Source organism: Leuciscus leuciscus (genome assembly GCF_965113295.1).
Source record: "Leuciscus leuciscus genome assembly, chromosome: 9".
Lineage (NCBI taxonomy): Eukaryota > Metazoa > Chordata > Actinopteri > Cypriniformes > Leuciscidae > Leuciscus > Leuciscus leuciscus.
In genome coordinates, this window is record NC_138733.1 from 26,780,131 (window position 1) to 26,796,114 (window position 15,984).

At 36.3% G+C, this 15,984-nt stretch overlaps 1 protein-coding gene and 1 long non-coding RNA gene across 4 annotated transcripts in view; one reads left to right on the plus strand and one right to left on the minus strand.

Moving 5' to 3' along the window:
* The window catches only part of LOC309505970, a 293,235-nt gene that overhangs the window by 103,651 nt on the left and 173,600 nt on the right, over window positions 1-15,984 (plus strand). The gene's annotated exons all lie outside the window — the stretch shown is intronic.
* stard13b (StAR related lipid transfer domain containing 13b) overlaps window positions 1-15,984 on the minus strand; it is a 95,530-nt gene that overhangs the window by 39,852 nt on the left and 39,694 nt on the right. The window contains exon 1 of one of the 3 annotated variants that reach the window (XM_082179459.1): window positions 5,216-5,674. The exons of the other annotated variants lie outside the window; for them this stretch is intronic. Coding sequence (XP_082035585.1) covers window positions 5,216-5,339 — 124 coding nt within the window. The 5' untranslated portion in view covers window positions 5,340-5,674. Of the gene's footprint in view, window positions 1-5,215; window positions 5,675-15,984 lie in introns of those variants that run through there. 3 annotated transcript variants of the gene reach the window in all.

Genomic DNA, 15,984 nt, shown 5'->3' on the forward strand with positions numbered 1-15,984 from the left:
TCATCTCTATACTGGAGCCAGGGATGAATGTCTGACAGCTCTCAGAATAAATGTATGCAAAAGTGGAGGAGAGAACAGACCCTCCTCACCACTCGCCAAAGAATGCACATTCCACATGCTCTCTCTCTCTCTCTCTCATTTGAAGGGACACCTTAGAACGGTTGTAGTAAAGGCTTATTAGGCCAGCTATTATTTGTTTAAAATATAAACTATTCTTAAACTACATATCCAAATTAAAATAATAATCTTGATATAGCAATTACTATAATAATTTGAATGCAAAACCGTTTTCAGTTACTGCATTTTGAGAATTAACTCTGTCCCTGCCATTGACGGAATTTTACGGCTTTCCATGTTTTCGCTGTTATACGGTAGAGGGGGGACGCTATTTAGCATTTTTTGAAAGAGTACAGAATCTCAGAAATAATCTTCACACAGGCAAAAAAAAGTAGCGGAAACAAGCAATAAAAGCATTGCTTATGCACATGGTAGTCCTTTTTTTAAAGTTGATTTTCTCAGCTTTTTATTTAAAAGAGTTGCTTTTTCTAATGAAACTTACCCACATTCAAATGTTGATATAAAAGAATGCGTAGAAGAAGCTATAATAAAACTTTATTTATTTTTTAAAGAAGAAAAAAAAGAAAAGGCTATGTTCTTTCTTTTGTTATACAGTATTGCATGTTCAGATATTCACACAACAAAATATTGTGGGGGGGCATTACATTTTTGCATCAAAAACAACTTTTTTTTACAAAAACAAGTGTAAAAGGAGTTATGGCAATTGAAGGTCTTTGTACCATTAAAACATCCTGCAAGTTTCATAGTTTAAAAAGTCCTCCTCATTATAAAACGAGCATTTATTTAATCAAGCTCCAAAAACAGCTGGATATTGTGGGATCTGTAGCGTCACATGGGCAAATGCATTAGCATATGACTGCCTCTAGACTAGAGCAAGACATCAACGAAAAGTTATACACTATCGTATAGGTTCCGTCCACTATCGTTCAGTCGCTTAATGGCTGACACCTGTCAATGTGAGGATCATGTCAAAAGCAAAAATATCATAATTACTGACATGGTCTAAACTGGATACAGTATACAGATACGTGTTCATTTTCTGACATACTCCACGAGCTTGAGTCTGCTGACAACAGGACAAATGAAAGAGAGAAAGTAAGTTCACTTTGACGCGAACGTTCGCTTTGTTTGTTCTGAGCATTTGACTGGAGATCGTTTTGTAAACAAGGCACAGTGTAATAATGCAATAATAAACTTTTGTTGAAAGAGGAAGCAGCCAACGATCTGACAGCAGCTGCATCATAAACCGCAAGTAAACAATTTCATAATGCTCTGTCTGTATATGACGTTTTTATAGATATGTTTTCAAAACACTTACTCACGTGCATTAGCTAGGGGGCGTTAATTGTCAGTTGTCTGTGATAATAGTGGTCCTGACAGAAATTAATAAATAAGACGGGTTTATTTTCTGATGACAAAAATTAATTCATAAAAAATTGTAATGAAGCAAAACCAAGTTCCTCGTCGCCAGCAGTTCAAAGCTTCCAGATGGCCCTCAACTCTTGTACTCAACGTTATTCCTCAGCCAACAAAGAAAGAGAAGCCACTGCTCCAGATTCAGCCTAGCTGTCTTAACACGTTTTGAACTCAATGGCGACAGCATGAAAGAAATCTTAACCTCAGATCTTTTAACAGCGCGGTGGATGTTTTTTTGGATGTTATATAGACAGCGCTACTTCACGGTCATCTTGGTTCTTAATTTGTGTATTTTTCCACTAGCCAAGGCAGAAGCCAGAAGCATCTGCCAAGAAAGCGTAAATGTATTTGTACACCTTCATGAATTAATAGCTACATTTTGATGGAAACAAAAATAAACAGTTTTGTGGCTTCCACAATCAGGTCAGATGAGGATTATCCACAAGAGAGGCCTGTCAGAATGACAGCGGATTCCGAATAAAACGTCCTGGCTGAGAAACTCAGGTCTGGGATGCTGACTCCACAACTTAGGCATACAGAGAGCGAAGATATCAACACAGCCAGTGGAAAGAAAAGTTATCGGCATAATATTTACTCTGTGGGTTTCTGGGAAGGGCCGCTGAATGTGGGCGGTTGCCAGATAAAACCAGCAGGTGCTTGCGATTCGCTCCAGGCAGGGAGAGACGGCAGACAACGAAATGTTTCTGCTGTCTCCACTGAATTCTGGTTTGATTGAATCTCCCATTGAAAATGTCAAAGCGGCATCACATTTATGAGGAATCTGGTCCTTTTTTAAGCATAACTTTATATGGTAACAAAGACTGGACCGTGTGCAAAACGAGCTAAATGTTGTTGTAATCCGTCTTTCCCGTTTTTAAAGTGGCTCTTTTGCAAATGGATTGTCAGGAGATTTGAATGATGCCTTAGTGTGCTAGCCTATGAAACAAAAGTGTTGAAATAGAGGCCATAATGCAATCATAATACAATGATACACAAATCCCTCATTCTACAGTATGCGGCTGCCATGCTTTAGTCTTGAATGCCACACTCACTGACAGCCCACTGATTTTATGATATGCACTGTACACAAAAATGTGAAATGCTGGGTTAAATTACAGGTTCTAACTAAGCTGAATGGCTGTAACGCAACTGTTTTTTAAAAGTTTATTATGGGTCTGCTAGAAAGAATCAGAATGGTATGGTGAGCACTTTTCGGAAATAATCACTAGATATGCCAATTTTTTTACGGTTAGTAACATCAGTTCTTTAAAAAAAAAGTTGTGATGTAAGTTACATCTGTGAAATGATCAGTATTACTTTTGGAGGCAAATATTGAAAATATTTTCTGGCTTTGGAACCTGACGTGTTATTATTTTAATACTAGTTTTAATTTTTTACTAGTTTTTTTTTTCATACTGTGGAATAATCTATTTTAGATAAACTCATAATATACTGAATTGATCTAAAATAGATTACACCACAATAATCAATGCACAAAAATCCCTGTAATTGGTCGCTTTTCCTGTCTGTCAGAATCTCTTCCTGTCTAAATATGTGGTTCTTGGCCAGAATAAGCTATTATTTGAACAGAATCAAAATCTTGTGTCTGTAATGTTTGTTTCAGATACATTACCATTCAAAAGTTTGGGGATATAGGTTTTCCTTTATTATTGTTAATACTTTTATTCAGCAAGGATGCATTAAAATGATGAAAAGTGACATCAAATGCATTTATAATGTAAAAAAAAAAAAAAAAAAAGATTTACAATAAATGTTGCTCTTTTGAACTTGCTATTCATCAAAGAATCATGGTTTGCACAAAAATATTAGGTAGCAAACCTCTTTTCAACATTGATAATAATAAGAAATGTTTCTTGTGCAGCAAATCATCATATGTGACCCTGGATCACAAAATGTACTATTCATTTATACCCTATTTATTCAGCTTATGCATAAATCTCAATTTCAAAAAATGTACCCATGTGACTGGTTTTGTGGTCCAGGGTCACATATTAAAATTATTTCTGAAGGATCATGCGACACTGAAGAAACTGAAGTGATGATGCTGAAAATTCAGCTTTACTTTCACAGGAATAAATGACATTTAAAATATATATTTAATTAGAAAAGTTATTTTAAACTGTAATAGTATTTTACAATATTGCTGTTTTGACTGTATTTATAGTGAAAAAATGCAGCTTTAGTGAGCATAAAAGACATTTAAAAACCTTTTAAAACCCAAACTCTTTAGTAAAAATTGTCATTTACTCAATTTCAATTAGTCTAAAGCTTATAACAATAGACTTTGTTTTGAAGGCCAAAACTGAAAGGCGGCGCTCTATCTGCCACAATGTCCGTCATGGTTGAACTTTTAATAGAGGATCAAGTCAGACTGAAATATACCCCTCTTGGGAGCCACACTGATCTTTCCACCGTCATGCCTCAAAGGGCTCCTCATTGTTTGGCATGTGAATAAACAGCCAGGCCAGATCGTGCGCATGACTGCCACCTACATAGGGCATCACATCACTGAAATACATATATGGAAATTAACGTGATAAGCATGCCAACAATGCCTCCACATTTCATCACCATCCCAAATAAACAAGACAAATATACAAGCCCAAATAAACAAGACTAAATATACAAGCTGGTAAAGATTTAAATCTAATAACAGCAGAGTTTTAATTACTGTCCAATAAAACAAACAGATGGGCCACCATACAGAAAAGTGAAACTCCAATATGAAAAGTGATTACAAGTGTTTTCCACTAAAGCACCAGGTTGCATTGACTGACATCTAGTGGTCAAACATTGTCGTTAAGTGTCTCCATATTATGGCAAGTCAATAGTAGGTTAGTTTCTAAAAATGTTTAACACGTCTGCCAGTAAATTTATACTTTAACAAATGCACTATGATTAAATGTTGAACGTACTGCCAGTAGTTCTATAGATTATGCAAAACTCCTCATTCGTTGTGTATGAAATCAAGATGCTGGAGAAGCCTATACAAGTAGGCTATTAGTTTAAGTAGCAGCATATATTTATAAGGCTATTTTCAGGTCGTGGCATGTTGATATATGCTTCAAATTATATATAAACCATTTACTAACAGCACTTTTTTTTTTTTTTTTTTTTTTTTTTTTTTGTGTGTGTGTGTGGCTAAAACAGCCTGTGATATTGTTACCTTGCTCCATGAATTGTTTGACAAATCAATGTGTGTTATAATTGTTTAAATTTCGCTGAAAGTGAAAAATCCTATAATTTGCTCTATGAGCAGGTTCTATTATAAGCGCGCACAATGTTAAATGAACTTTATCTTTGTATCCTAGGCAATAATGGTGGTGATGTTCAGGTTTGTTTTTTTTTTTTTCATTTCTTTTTTTTCTTTTTATTTATTTTTATAGCCATAGCAAACAATTTAAAGTAGGCTATGTAAATGCCTATACAGACACTCACTTTCAAAATTACACCTACTCTGAGAAATATTTATTTAGGCTATGTCACTACTACAACTTGCCCGATGTATCTCCAAACCAATAACGCAAACTAAAATACTAAGGTAAAGCAATTTTAAACTTCAGCATCAATGCTCTATAATCATAATAAAGTAAATGAATGCAAACTATGTCTAAACGCATGTTGTGTAGCCTACTTCATATCACTGTCATTTCACATGAACGCTACAACGCAGGGAGCGAGAACTTTCAGTGTCACTAACCTGCAAGTCGTCTCTCTCTGACACTTTTCCACAATAAATCCCAAGCTTTGGTCGTGGATTCTCTGAGATGCTCACTGAAAGATCGCCTGAGTGTCAATGTGAGAGACTTTCGTTTCGCTGTCATCGTCAATCCGCGCTCATAATAATAATAATCAATCAGTGGCTCGCGCGCGAACTGCCATTATAGTGTCTCAAAGATAGCGAGACTCCTTGTACTCTTCTTCACCTGCCCCGTAGACACAAACCGCGACGGGAAACTTTTCCGAAAAATAAATGCATAGCTAAACGAAAAATGTGGCAATAATCTCCCATATAATCCAGTTTAAGGCGCGCGTTGGTAAAAGACGCGCAGCCGCTGTCTGGAGTCGCCGTGTGTTGCAGAGCAGATGTGGGTTTGTTTGAAGTTTCTCCTTCAGCTTGTAGCATATGATCACTCTCTCTCTCTCTCTCTCTCTCTCTCTCTCTCTCTCTCCTTCATCACTCTCACTGCTTCTTTTCACTGAGGACTTCATCACTTCTACTGAGGACTTCATTTCACATATCACCGTCAAGCCTCACCAAAAACTCATGCATTCCATATTAGGTCCTCATTTTAGTTAATTTTTCCCAGGAAAAAACGGCATTAAGAAAATGCTGTATTTGTAAAATCTGAAAAAATATTATATATATTGTATATCTGGGAATATTTGAATATACAGTAAAAGTAGCACAATTTTTAAGTAGCCTACAATCAACTAAGATTTTTAAGTCATTTCAATTTAAATCAATCTGACTTAAAAAAAATAGTTGAATCTGGTATGAAAATTGCTTAACTTATCTTGATGAGTTAAATCAATGTAAAAACATATATTGTCATAACTTATTGATCACATTTTTTTACAGTGTACAATTTAAATAAATATCATTTGCAATGCATTTGCGAACAAAAATACATTACATTTAAAAATATTAATAAATACATATTAAATATAATCAATAACATAAACTATAGGCCTGTATTCTGACAGTGACTTTTCAAATACTCCAGGCAAAAAGCACAGAACTCTGCTCACGTTCTCTGGTCTAAACTAAAATATAATATAATATTAAATGTAATGTAATGTAACATAACGTAACGTAACAACAAGTTATTAGATTGAAAATAGTACATACTAAGTGTACAAAAATGAAGGTACATATTGAGGAAAAGGTCATGCTGAGGAAGGGTAGACATACCATGAACACTGACGGCTCATTTAATTATGGGCCTCTATGGATTCCATTTTGGACTCAGCATGGCATTATCATCATAACAGAGAGGAGATTGCTTTGTGAGACAGGTTTTCTGTCTAATGTGAAGGGTTGATCCAAGCTGAGAGGTCTGGAATGGAAAAGTTAGGCGACGGTAAAAAGAGAAACGAATACCTTTCACATAATGACTACTGCATACAGTTAAACTCGTAACGGATACTATCAGAGTCTATTCTTCCTGGGTCCAGGATTTGTTATGAAATAAATGAGGTTTTAACATAAAGAAGTGCAGTATTTGTTGTCTTTTGAGATCAGAGAGAACAGTGTTAACCAGCCAGTCGTGTGTAGGTTGGGAACAGGTGTGTGGCCGTTTTTAAGGTGAGTGTTAATGCGCCTGAGCTTTATTCACTAATGGAGTCATCTGATGGGAAAGACTAACCAGGAGAACATGAGGGGGTCATCTGCTGTGCCTCAGCTTACGTGTCAAAGGTCAGAGGTTAGGGCCAAACATTTCCACTCTTGCGGGATCTGCAGTGGAATGCCCGGCTTGGCGATACGACCGTCTGACCGCTTAAAGAAAAGACTAGGAATTGGTGTGCTCAGAGGTGGACCATATTTGAATTGTGCCAATATGATAACTTGAGTGGAAAAGCCAATTTTATTATGCATTTTAAAACTATATTTATGTAATTTATTTATAAAAAATAAATATAACCAGACAAATAGATAGAAACTTCAACATCTAGACTTGAGTGGTTAAAAAAAAATAAGCTAAAATGAAGACCACCTAAATGACAGCTTTCTATTCTCAGATGCATTTGTCTAACACACAGACCGCTTAATACTGCAAAGTAAGTGTCTGTCCACCTCAGCAACTGTCTCACTCCATCACAGCTCCAGCTGGCTGTTCTGAGCCCTTGATCTCCTGTCTGTCAGCAGCTGATCTCTTCGAAAGACCCATCACTTTAGACTTCAGTACAGGGCAGGCTTTCCATTATAAAACCAGTCCAGGGAGCAAAATACCAAACTAGCAGTCAGCACAACCTTGATGACTCTCGGCCTCGCCGTCAAAGCAGTAGATGCCGAACGTGTCGTCTGCTGTCTGTGCGGTCACGTTTCATTTCAAGCAATCTACAATGAAATAACCAGAAAGCATTAAACCATAACTTATAATATATCCAACTTGATACTTTCATAACCGCTCCAAGTGTCTCATTAAATAAACTGATCTTCGAGATTAAAACCGAAATGGATATTGTGAAAGAAATCTGTCAGCCCAGATGTGGATCTATGAGTGCTTATATTGAAGTAACTAAATAATTAGTTTCACAGAATTGCAGCGCAAACCCTCAACGTTTGCCAGGGAGAAAATGAATGTCGTACAGATGACTCGGTGGACTTCTGCCAGGCAGAGCATTTGCACAGTAGCCAAGCTGGTGTCTCTGCATTCTCACCAGCGTCGAGGTACGCAATTGAAACCACATGAACTTTCAGAAACCGAAATTCCTCGTTTAAAAATATTTGAGCCTATTTAACGCAAGCCTTTAGTCTGGTCCTGTGCTCAGTAATGGGGTCATTCGGGTCACGTTCCTGATCAAAGCCTCTGACAGGAAGCCCTGCGCTCATGGCTCCGTGCTATCATTCCTTTTGCTGTGACGTTTTCGGCATCATAAGATTGTTGATATCAAGTATAAGATTATTATGGCTAGACTATTGGAGGATACACACAGGAAGCAGTGATGTAAGGGGAGGAAGTGGCCGTCAGAATGTGAATGGCTGTCCACACAAACCCACTGGGGTTGCTTGTATTGGCAAGACCCCATCAAGCTCCTATCTTCTTTCTAAACCGACCCTTTAGGCTGCATATGTGTAAATGCAATGCACTTTGTTCCTCTTCAAAGTCACCATGAAATCAAAATGGGCAATTCCTGTTTTTTGGGGAATATTGTAGTGTTTTTTATAAATAATTCATTCATGCACATCATTTTAAAAAAAGTAATTTGCCCTCATAATCTTTAATAAAAATAACTTCCCCTCCCACTTGCAGTGACATTTCTTCTCTTCTCTGATGATGCGTTCATTGGAGCGAGGGCGGGACAACCTGTCACTCACATGACATCACAGCGAAACACAACCATCCAATGATCCAATCAATTCCAGATGGACAAAATAATGTCCCGCCCAACATTTTTTCTTGATCGAGAAGCCATTTCACTCGGATATACTGTACGTCACAATAGGGAAGAAAAGACTGTCGCAATTTCCGCTTCATGCCGACTTTAAGGTACTTCAAACTAGCTGAAAAGAAGTTTATCTGAAAGACTTGAGCACAATTAATCGTCACTAACCTCATGCCTTGTGTTGGTTCCCACACATCTAAATAAAATATGTATTCACCCCAAGTGGTTTAATTTAATCTGCACTATGAATGAAACATGAAACAGCATGTGATCTTCTCTTGCACCTCTTGTTTGTTTGGCTTCAAGCCCAGTGACTTGAGCTCCAGACTGACCACTGAGCTGCAATGAGAAAAGGCCCAGATGTTGAGAAGCTGATTTAAAAAAAAAAATTCGGGCTCCAAATGGCCCACTCACTTGGCCGTGAGGTCTGAAGCCAGGCTCCAGGAATCCTCCAGGGGGATCACGCTTCCCAGCCTAATGCATTCAAGGCGTGGAATTCTCCCCCAACCACCATTTTCTCCCACTCACACTCGCCCATCTTATGCATGCACTATAAATTTCCCGAGCAAATATTCCCAAGCCAGGGCTGCAGTTTTCCAAAGAAAATCACAAATGTAATGTATATCTGATTTTAGATTAGGGGCTAGAGGGGGAGGAAAGGTCTTGAAGTAATAGTTCACTGAGTGAATGTGATTCATTGTGTAAAACATCATCAGGTCATCACTTAAGAATCATGATGTTAGATGTATATTCTTAAATCGCTGTTACATAAATGTAATTGAGTGACTGTGGTTATGTTTGAAATAGCATACTGTCATACTACTCTTCCTATTTCTGCAGTAAACAGTCTATATATGCAATGCACTCCTTTATAGAGTGACGTATTAAGTAGTTGCCAGAAGTTTATGAAATAAATAAAAGGCAAGGCATTTTTACATGTTTTTCATACAAAAAATTTGAAATAGCCAAATATTTTTTTGGTCTAGATAACCAGTGTTGGGGAAAGTTACTTATAATGCATTACAATATTGTGTTACTCCCTAAAAAAGTAACTACACTGTAAAAATTATATGATCAATAAGTTATGACAACATCGTATTAATCAACTGATCGAACAAACAAACAACTGAATCAATGAGTAAATCAATAAATTATAACAGAATCAACAACTACTGTAATATTTGCTAGTTACTTGTGACTGAATGAACATGATAGATAAACTGAATGAACAAACATACAAACAACTGAATGAATGAACCAATGACAGTAACAGAACAGAACAACTACTATACTATCTGCTAGTCACTTGTGACTGAACGAAGAGAACAAACTAACTAACAAACAACCAAATGAATGAATAGTAATAGAACCAATGGTCACTATAATATTTGCTAGTCACTTGGGACTGAACAAAAATAATGAATGAACTGAACAAACAAACAACTGAATCAATAAATTAATGAAAAGTATAACTGAATGAACAGCAACTAAAATATGTGCTAGCCACTTGTACCGAAATGAACAAAATGAATAAACTTAAGGAACAAACCAACTGAATCAATGAAAGATCAATGAACAATAACAGAATTAATAGTCTCGATAATGTTCGCTAACCATTTGTTAATGAACAGAATTAATGAACTTAACAACTGAATCAATCTTTTCAAAGTTACTTTGAAAAGTAATGCATTACAATATTGCGTTACTCCCTAAAAAAGTAAGTTCAGTTTTTTTTTTTTTTTTTGACTGAACAAACAACTGAATCAATAAATGAACAACCGGGTAAATTAATGAATCAAATGAATCAATAAATAGTAACAGAATCCATACTATAATACTGGCCATATTAACGTGTGACTGAACAAACAGAACAAATAAACTGAATGTACAAACTTAATCAATACAAAAGGAACAGAATCAATCAACAGTGACTATAACATTTGCTAGTCACTTCTGACTGAACTGTAAATGAGCGAACGACTGAATGAACAAACAAACAACTGGATCAATGAATGAATCAATGAACAGTAACAGATAGTATAAAATTTGCAAGCCAATTGTAAATGAATGAACAGAAGGAACAAACAGAAAAAAAAAAATCAAACAACTGAATCAATCAATAAACAAATAGTAGCAAAATCAACAGCCACTGTGTTATTTAAGTCACTTGTGATCAGAGCATGCTATACTACTTAGTTAAATAATGTAGACCAGAACCCAAAGATTTACACACAGATGTCATGAAGGGGCCAGAGGGGGTCTGTGAATGCTATTGTTTCACTGTTACAAACTAGCAGAATGACAAAGCATGTAATGCTGTCAAGTCAGAATCTGTTAGGCCTCAACCAACCACAGAAGTCCATGGGAAAACATTTACAGTCACACAGAGACACACAGAGACACACACACACACACACACACACACACACACACACACACACACACACACACACACACCACCTGGCTTTTATTAGCAGAGAGCAGATTATAACACACACACACACACACACACACACACACACACACACACACACACACACACACACACACACACACACACACACACACACACACACACACACACACACACACACACACACACACACACACACACAGTGCCCTCTTACCCAATTTGCATGTAAACAATCTGTGATTTGTCCACTATAACACACTGTATGTGCCTCTGCATGTTCAAATTCTCATTTTAATGGAAATGACTCAAACTGTCTACTGGCTGAATGCTATATAAGCGATTACCATCTGATTTCAGTCAACATTTCATTTGATTAGGATCACATAAATCCAATGACATCTGTACAGCCCAACCCGACCCGATACAAGATAAAACAACAAACAAGCAACAAACAATCGAATCAAATGTTCTTTTGAAACATTTGTTTCAAATGTTGAAACAAATGTTGAAACAAACGTTCTTTTGAAACATTTCATACCATCTTACATCTTTGCAGCAGACTAAATACAGCCGAGAAGTATCTTTTGGCAAAGCAAGATTGGAAATGAATCCTAGATTAGATTTAAATTTAGATTAGACTGGATTTAAACATAGAATCTATCAAATCTGTCAGAAAAAAATAAATAAAAATGCTGACAAGTAAAGCACAACAGGCAACCAAATCTTCTAAATATCAGGCTGTTCACTAACAACGCAATAAATTAAATAGAAAATAGAAGGTGATCCATGCGAGATGTTTGGCACAAAACCAAGAGCAGAACATCTGTTGATTCTTTACTGTTTGTTGCCTCTTTGATTGCAGGGCTAAATTGTTTAATAAGTACTTTACCACAAGAATGCCCCACTATCCTGCAGGACACAGCGGCTTTCCTGTACAAGCATGAGCCAAACATGAAGTGTTTGGATAATTGTGCAAAAATAGCCTTAATATAAAACACTGCAATATATTACTACTACTACTACTACTACTACACCACAAAGGCCAACAATTTACAAAAGTACTAACAATGACTTCACTTTTACATTGTCTTCACATTTTAAGAGTTTGGAATTAAACATCGGAATTTCAAAATTTATTTGCTAAATTACAGAACAAGGTGGTTATAATTTATGGTGATCAAACATATATTTGTACTTTTTTTTTTCTTTGAAAGAAACTGATATTTTGTTCAGCAAGAACATATTAAATTGATTAAAAATTAAAGTAAAGACTAACAATGTTGCAAAATATTTCCATCTTCTAACATTCTGTTCATCAATGAATTCTGAAAATAGAAACTACAGTATATCTCGATTTCCATTCTTTATTAAAGGGATAGTTCACTTTGAAATTAATTTTTGGTATGTTTTAGCTTACCTCAAGGGCATCCAAGATGTAGGTGTCTTTTTTTCCGCAGTAGTTTCAATTTTGATATTTTTAGGTCAAACCGTTCTTGTCTGTCAGTCATATAATGCAGGTCTATGGTCACCACCTCAAAGAGCATGCACAGAGTCCAAATTAAAACAATTCCCCGTCGTCCAAATTAAACAATTCCCCATCGTAAGTACACATTGATGACCATTGATGATCGAAGTGATCTGATCTGACGTGTGCGCAGACTGGTGCATAGATATATACACTAGATGTCGCCTTGTCTACGGCAGTTCATTGGAACGAATGTCTTTAAGGCGACATCTAGTGTATATATCTATGCACCAGTCTGCGCACACGTCAGATCAGATCACTTGGACATGGCTGTGTATAAGAGGTAAAAAACGATATAAATACTGTTAGTTTTCTCACACAAACCGCTCGTTTCGTGTCTTAGGCCATCAATGTGTACTTACGATGGGGAATTGTTTAATTTGGACGATGGGGAATTGTTTTAATTTGGACTCTGTGCATGCTCTTTGAGGTGGTGACCATAGACCTGCATTATATGACTGACAGACAAGAACGGTTTGACCTAAAAATATCAAAATTGAAACTACTGCGGAAAAAAAGACACCTACATCTTGGATGCCCTTGAGGTAAGCTAAAACATACCAAAAATTCATTTCAAAGTGAACTATCCCTTTAAGTAGAAATAATAAATGTTTCTTGAGCAGCAAATCAGCATATTAGAATGATTTCTGAAGGATCATGTGACACTGAAGACTGGAGTAATGATGCTGAAAATTCAGCTTTGCCATTACAGTAATAAATTACAAAATATATTAAAATAATAATTATTATTTTTTAAATACTATTTCACAATATTTTTGTTTTTACTGTATTCTGATCAAATAAATGTTTGTGAACATAATAGAGTTCAAAAATATACAAAAAATATATATATAAAAAATCCCTGATCCCAAATTTTTGAATGGTGCATATATGCACATCAACACACATTTTACTTCCATTGAAATATTGCTTCTGTTCCTAGCTAATTACTCTAAATATCCTGTTTTGGAGATTCCTCACTGTATTGGAGGTGGATTTTAATTCTGACAAGAATTCAATTCCCACACACACACACACACACACACACACACACACACACACACACAGTTACATCGATTCACTTCATTTTAAGTTACAAAACAAAGCTCGAAAAAAAGAAGAAAATGTTCCAGCTGCTTAGATTGTTCTTGGACATTTATTTATCCTGGGATTTGCAGAGCACTGCATTTAATTGATGGGGACTTCAGAGGTGACAAGTCTTATACAATGGGGCCTGATCCAAATTAGTGGCCGTTCAATCCCTCTATGGCATCTCTATTGAGAGGAAAACACACTTTGGCAAGCATGAGTTAATCAAATTATAGGGGAATTATTGAGAAAGATTCCTTAGCGCAAGAACCTGCGATGATGCAGTAAGGAATTCAAATGTTACATTGTGCAGATTGCTTTTTAAACACAAAGGCAAACCAGATAATCCATCAATCCTCACACAAAAACAATCACAGGACTTATAAAACTTAATTGAGACCAAAAAGCAATTCAGCATTACAGAATTCCAAACTACCAGTGCCAAAAATGGAAGTCCACAAGAAGCCACAGGCCATTTTTTTTCTTTCCACATGTGGAATATTTCATGCTCTCCCAATGGCAGCGGCTCTCTTTACAGTAGAGCCTGCCAGGCCACATGACGACCTGCCTGTAAATTTAACTCATGATGTCATTGATTTGGGCCATGCAGGAGCAGAGGGAGGCTAAAAAGATCACATAATAGCATACTCTCATATGTGAACAGAAAGTCCATACTAACTAACTTTTGCTTTTTTTGCAGATTTTGCCTTTATTGTAATAGGAAAGTATAGAGTAGACAGGAAGTGGGAGAGAAGGGGGGGGGGGGGGGGGGGGGCAGGATCAGGAAAGGTCCATGAGCCGGGACTCGAACTCGCGCTCTGCCCACGAGGCTATTGGCTCCAACAGAGATAAAGGCTTTTAAATGTAAAAATGATTGGTGCTTCTATTACAATCGAGTGCAACAGTGCCCACCCCCTTTTTCAGAGGCGCTGGTTCCGGAAGTTTTTTTATTATTATTATAGATAAATATTATATAGATTATATTCTTTGTTAAAGAATCAGCTACAAGGTGAATTGCAACACTACAAACTTTGATTTGAAGCAAAAAAATCTACAAGGCTGTGTACTGAACGGTTTTAGTAAGGGAAAGAACTACAATTCCATGAAGCATTCTGAACAGCATAATCAAATTAAAACTATGGAGAAATATAAAACTACTACAAATGTCATTATATGTGTAACAACGATATATTTTAAGTTATTGCAAATGTGTGTGTATATATATATATATATATATATATATCAGGGGCGTACGGTCCATATAAGCGGCAAATGCTCTGCATACCCAAGCCATTCGTGGACTCGCGAATTAACATTAACATTATAAATTACGATTGTCATTTTCTTCAAATCTACCAGATACGGAGGGTTTCAGGTAAGCGGATCCACAGCAGCTTTGGCTCACCCAAGCTGAAAAATGTGCTGTTGCTGCCCGATCTCGATCAACGAAAATAACATTGTGTTTGATACATAACTAAATAGACTAAATTAAATTAAATTAAAATTAAAAAAAGGTCAAAACTGAAACTATTTTCATAGTATTTTATTTTCTCCATAAGGAAATTGATTTTTAACAAAAACATACAGACTGTTAAAGACAGACTTTCTGTAAGCAGACCTACTGTAAATATCCAAGGCTGTAAATCGTAAAAAAAAAAAAAATATCGTAAAAAAAAAAGTTGCAATAATGCAAATAGATGAATAACAAATGAATAATTTGTTATTCATCTATTCGCATTATTTACACTTTTTTTTAAAGGGATAGTTCACCCAAAAATGAAAATGCTGTCATTAATTACTCACCCTCTTGTCATTCCAAATCCTTATGACCTATATGCATCTTGGGAACACAAATTAGGATATTTTTGATGGAATCCGAGAGCTTTCTGACATAGACTGCAACGTCATTACCACTTTCAACGCCCAGAAAGGTTGTAAAGACATCGTTAAAATAGTCCATGTGACTACAGTGCACTGTTTAATATATATATATATATATATATATATATATATATATATATATATATATATATATATATATATATACAGGGCTCTAGAGTGCGACCAATTTGGTCGCACATGCGACCAAATTTTGTAAGGGTGCGACTAACATTTTACCGGTGCACCTAATGTCCTCGCATCCACTGCCTCTTCACGAACTAAGCGTTTGTTCTCCTTTGACGGAACTCACACTCTTCTCTCACGCGGTGCCACAGCTCGCACAACACTACAGCCCTGCTTAATGAGTGACGACGGAGGACAGAATTAAACATTCAAGCGTAGCCTGGTTACACTTAAGGTCTGTGATATTAGTCTGATTTTATTTTAGATT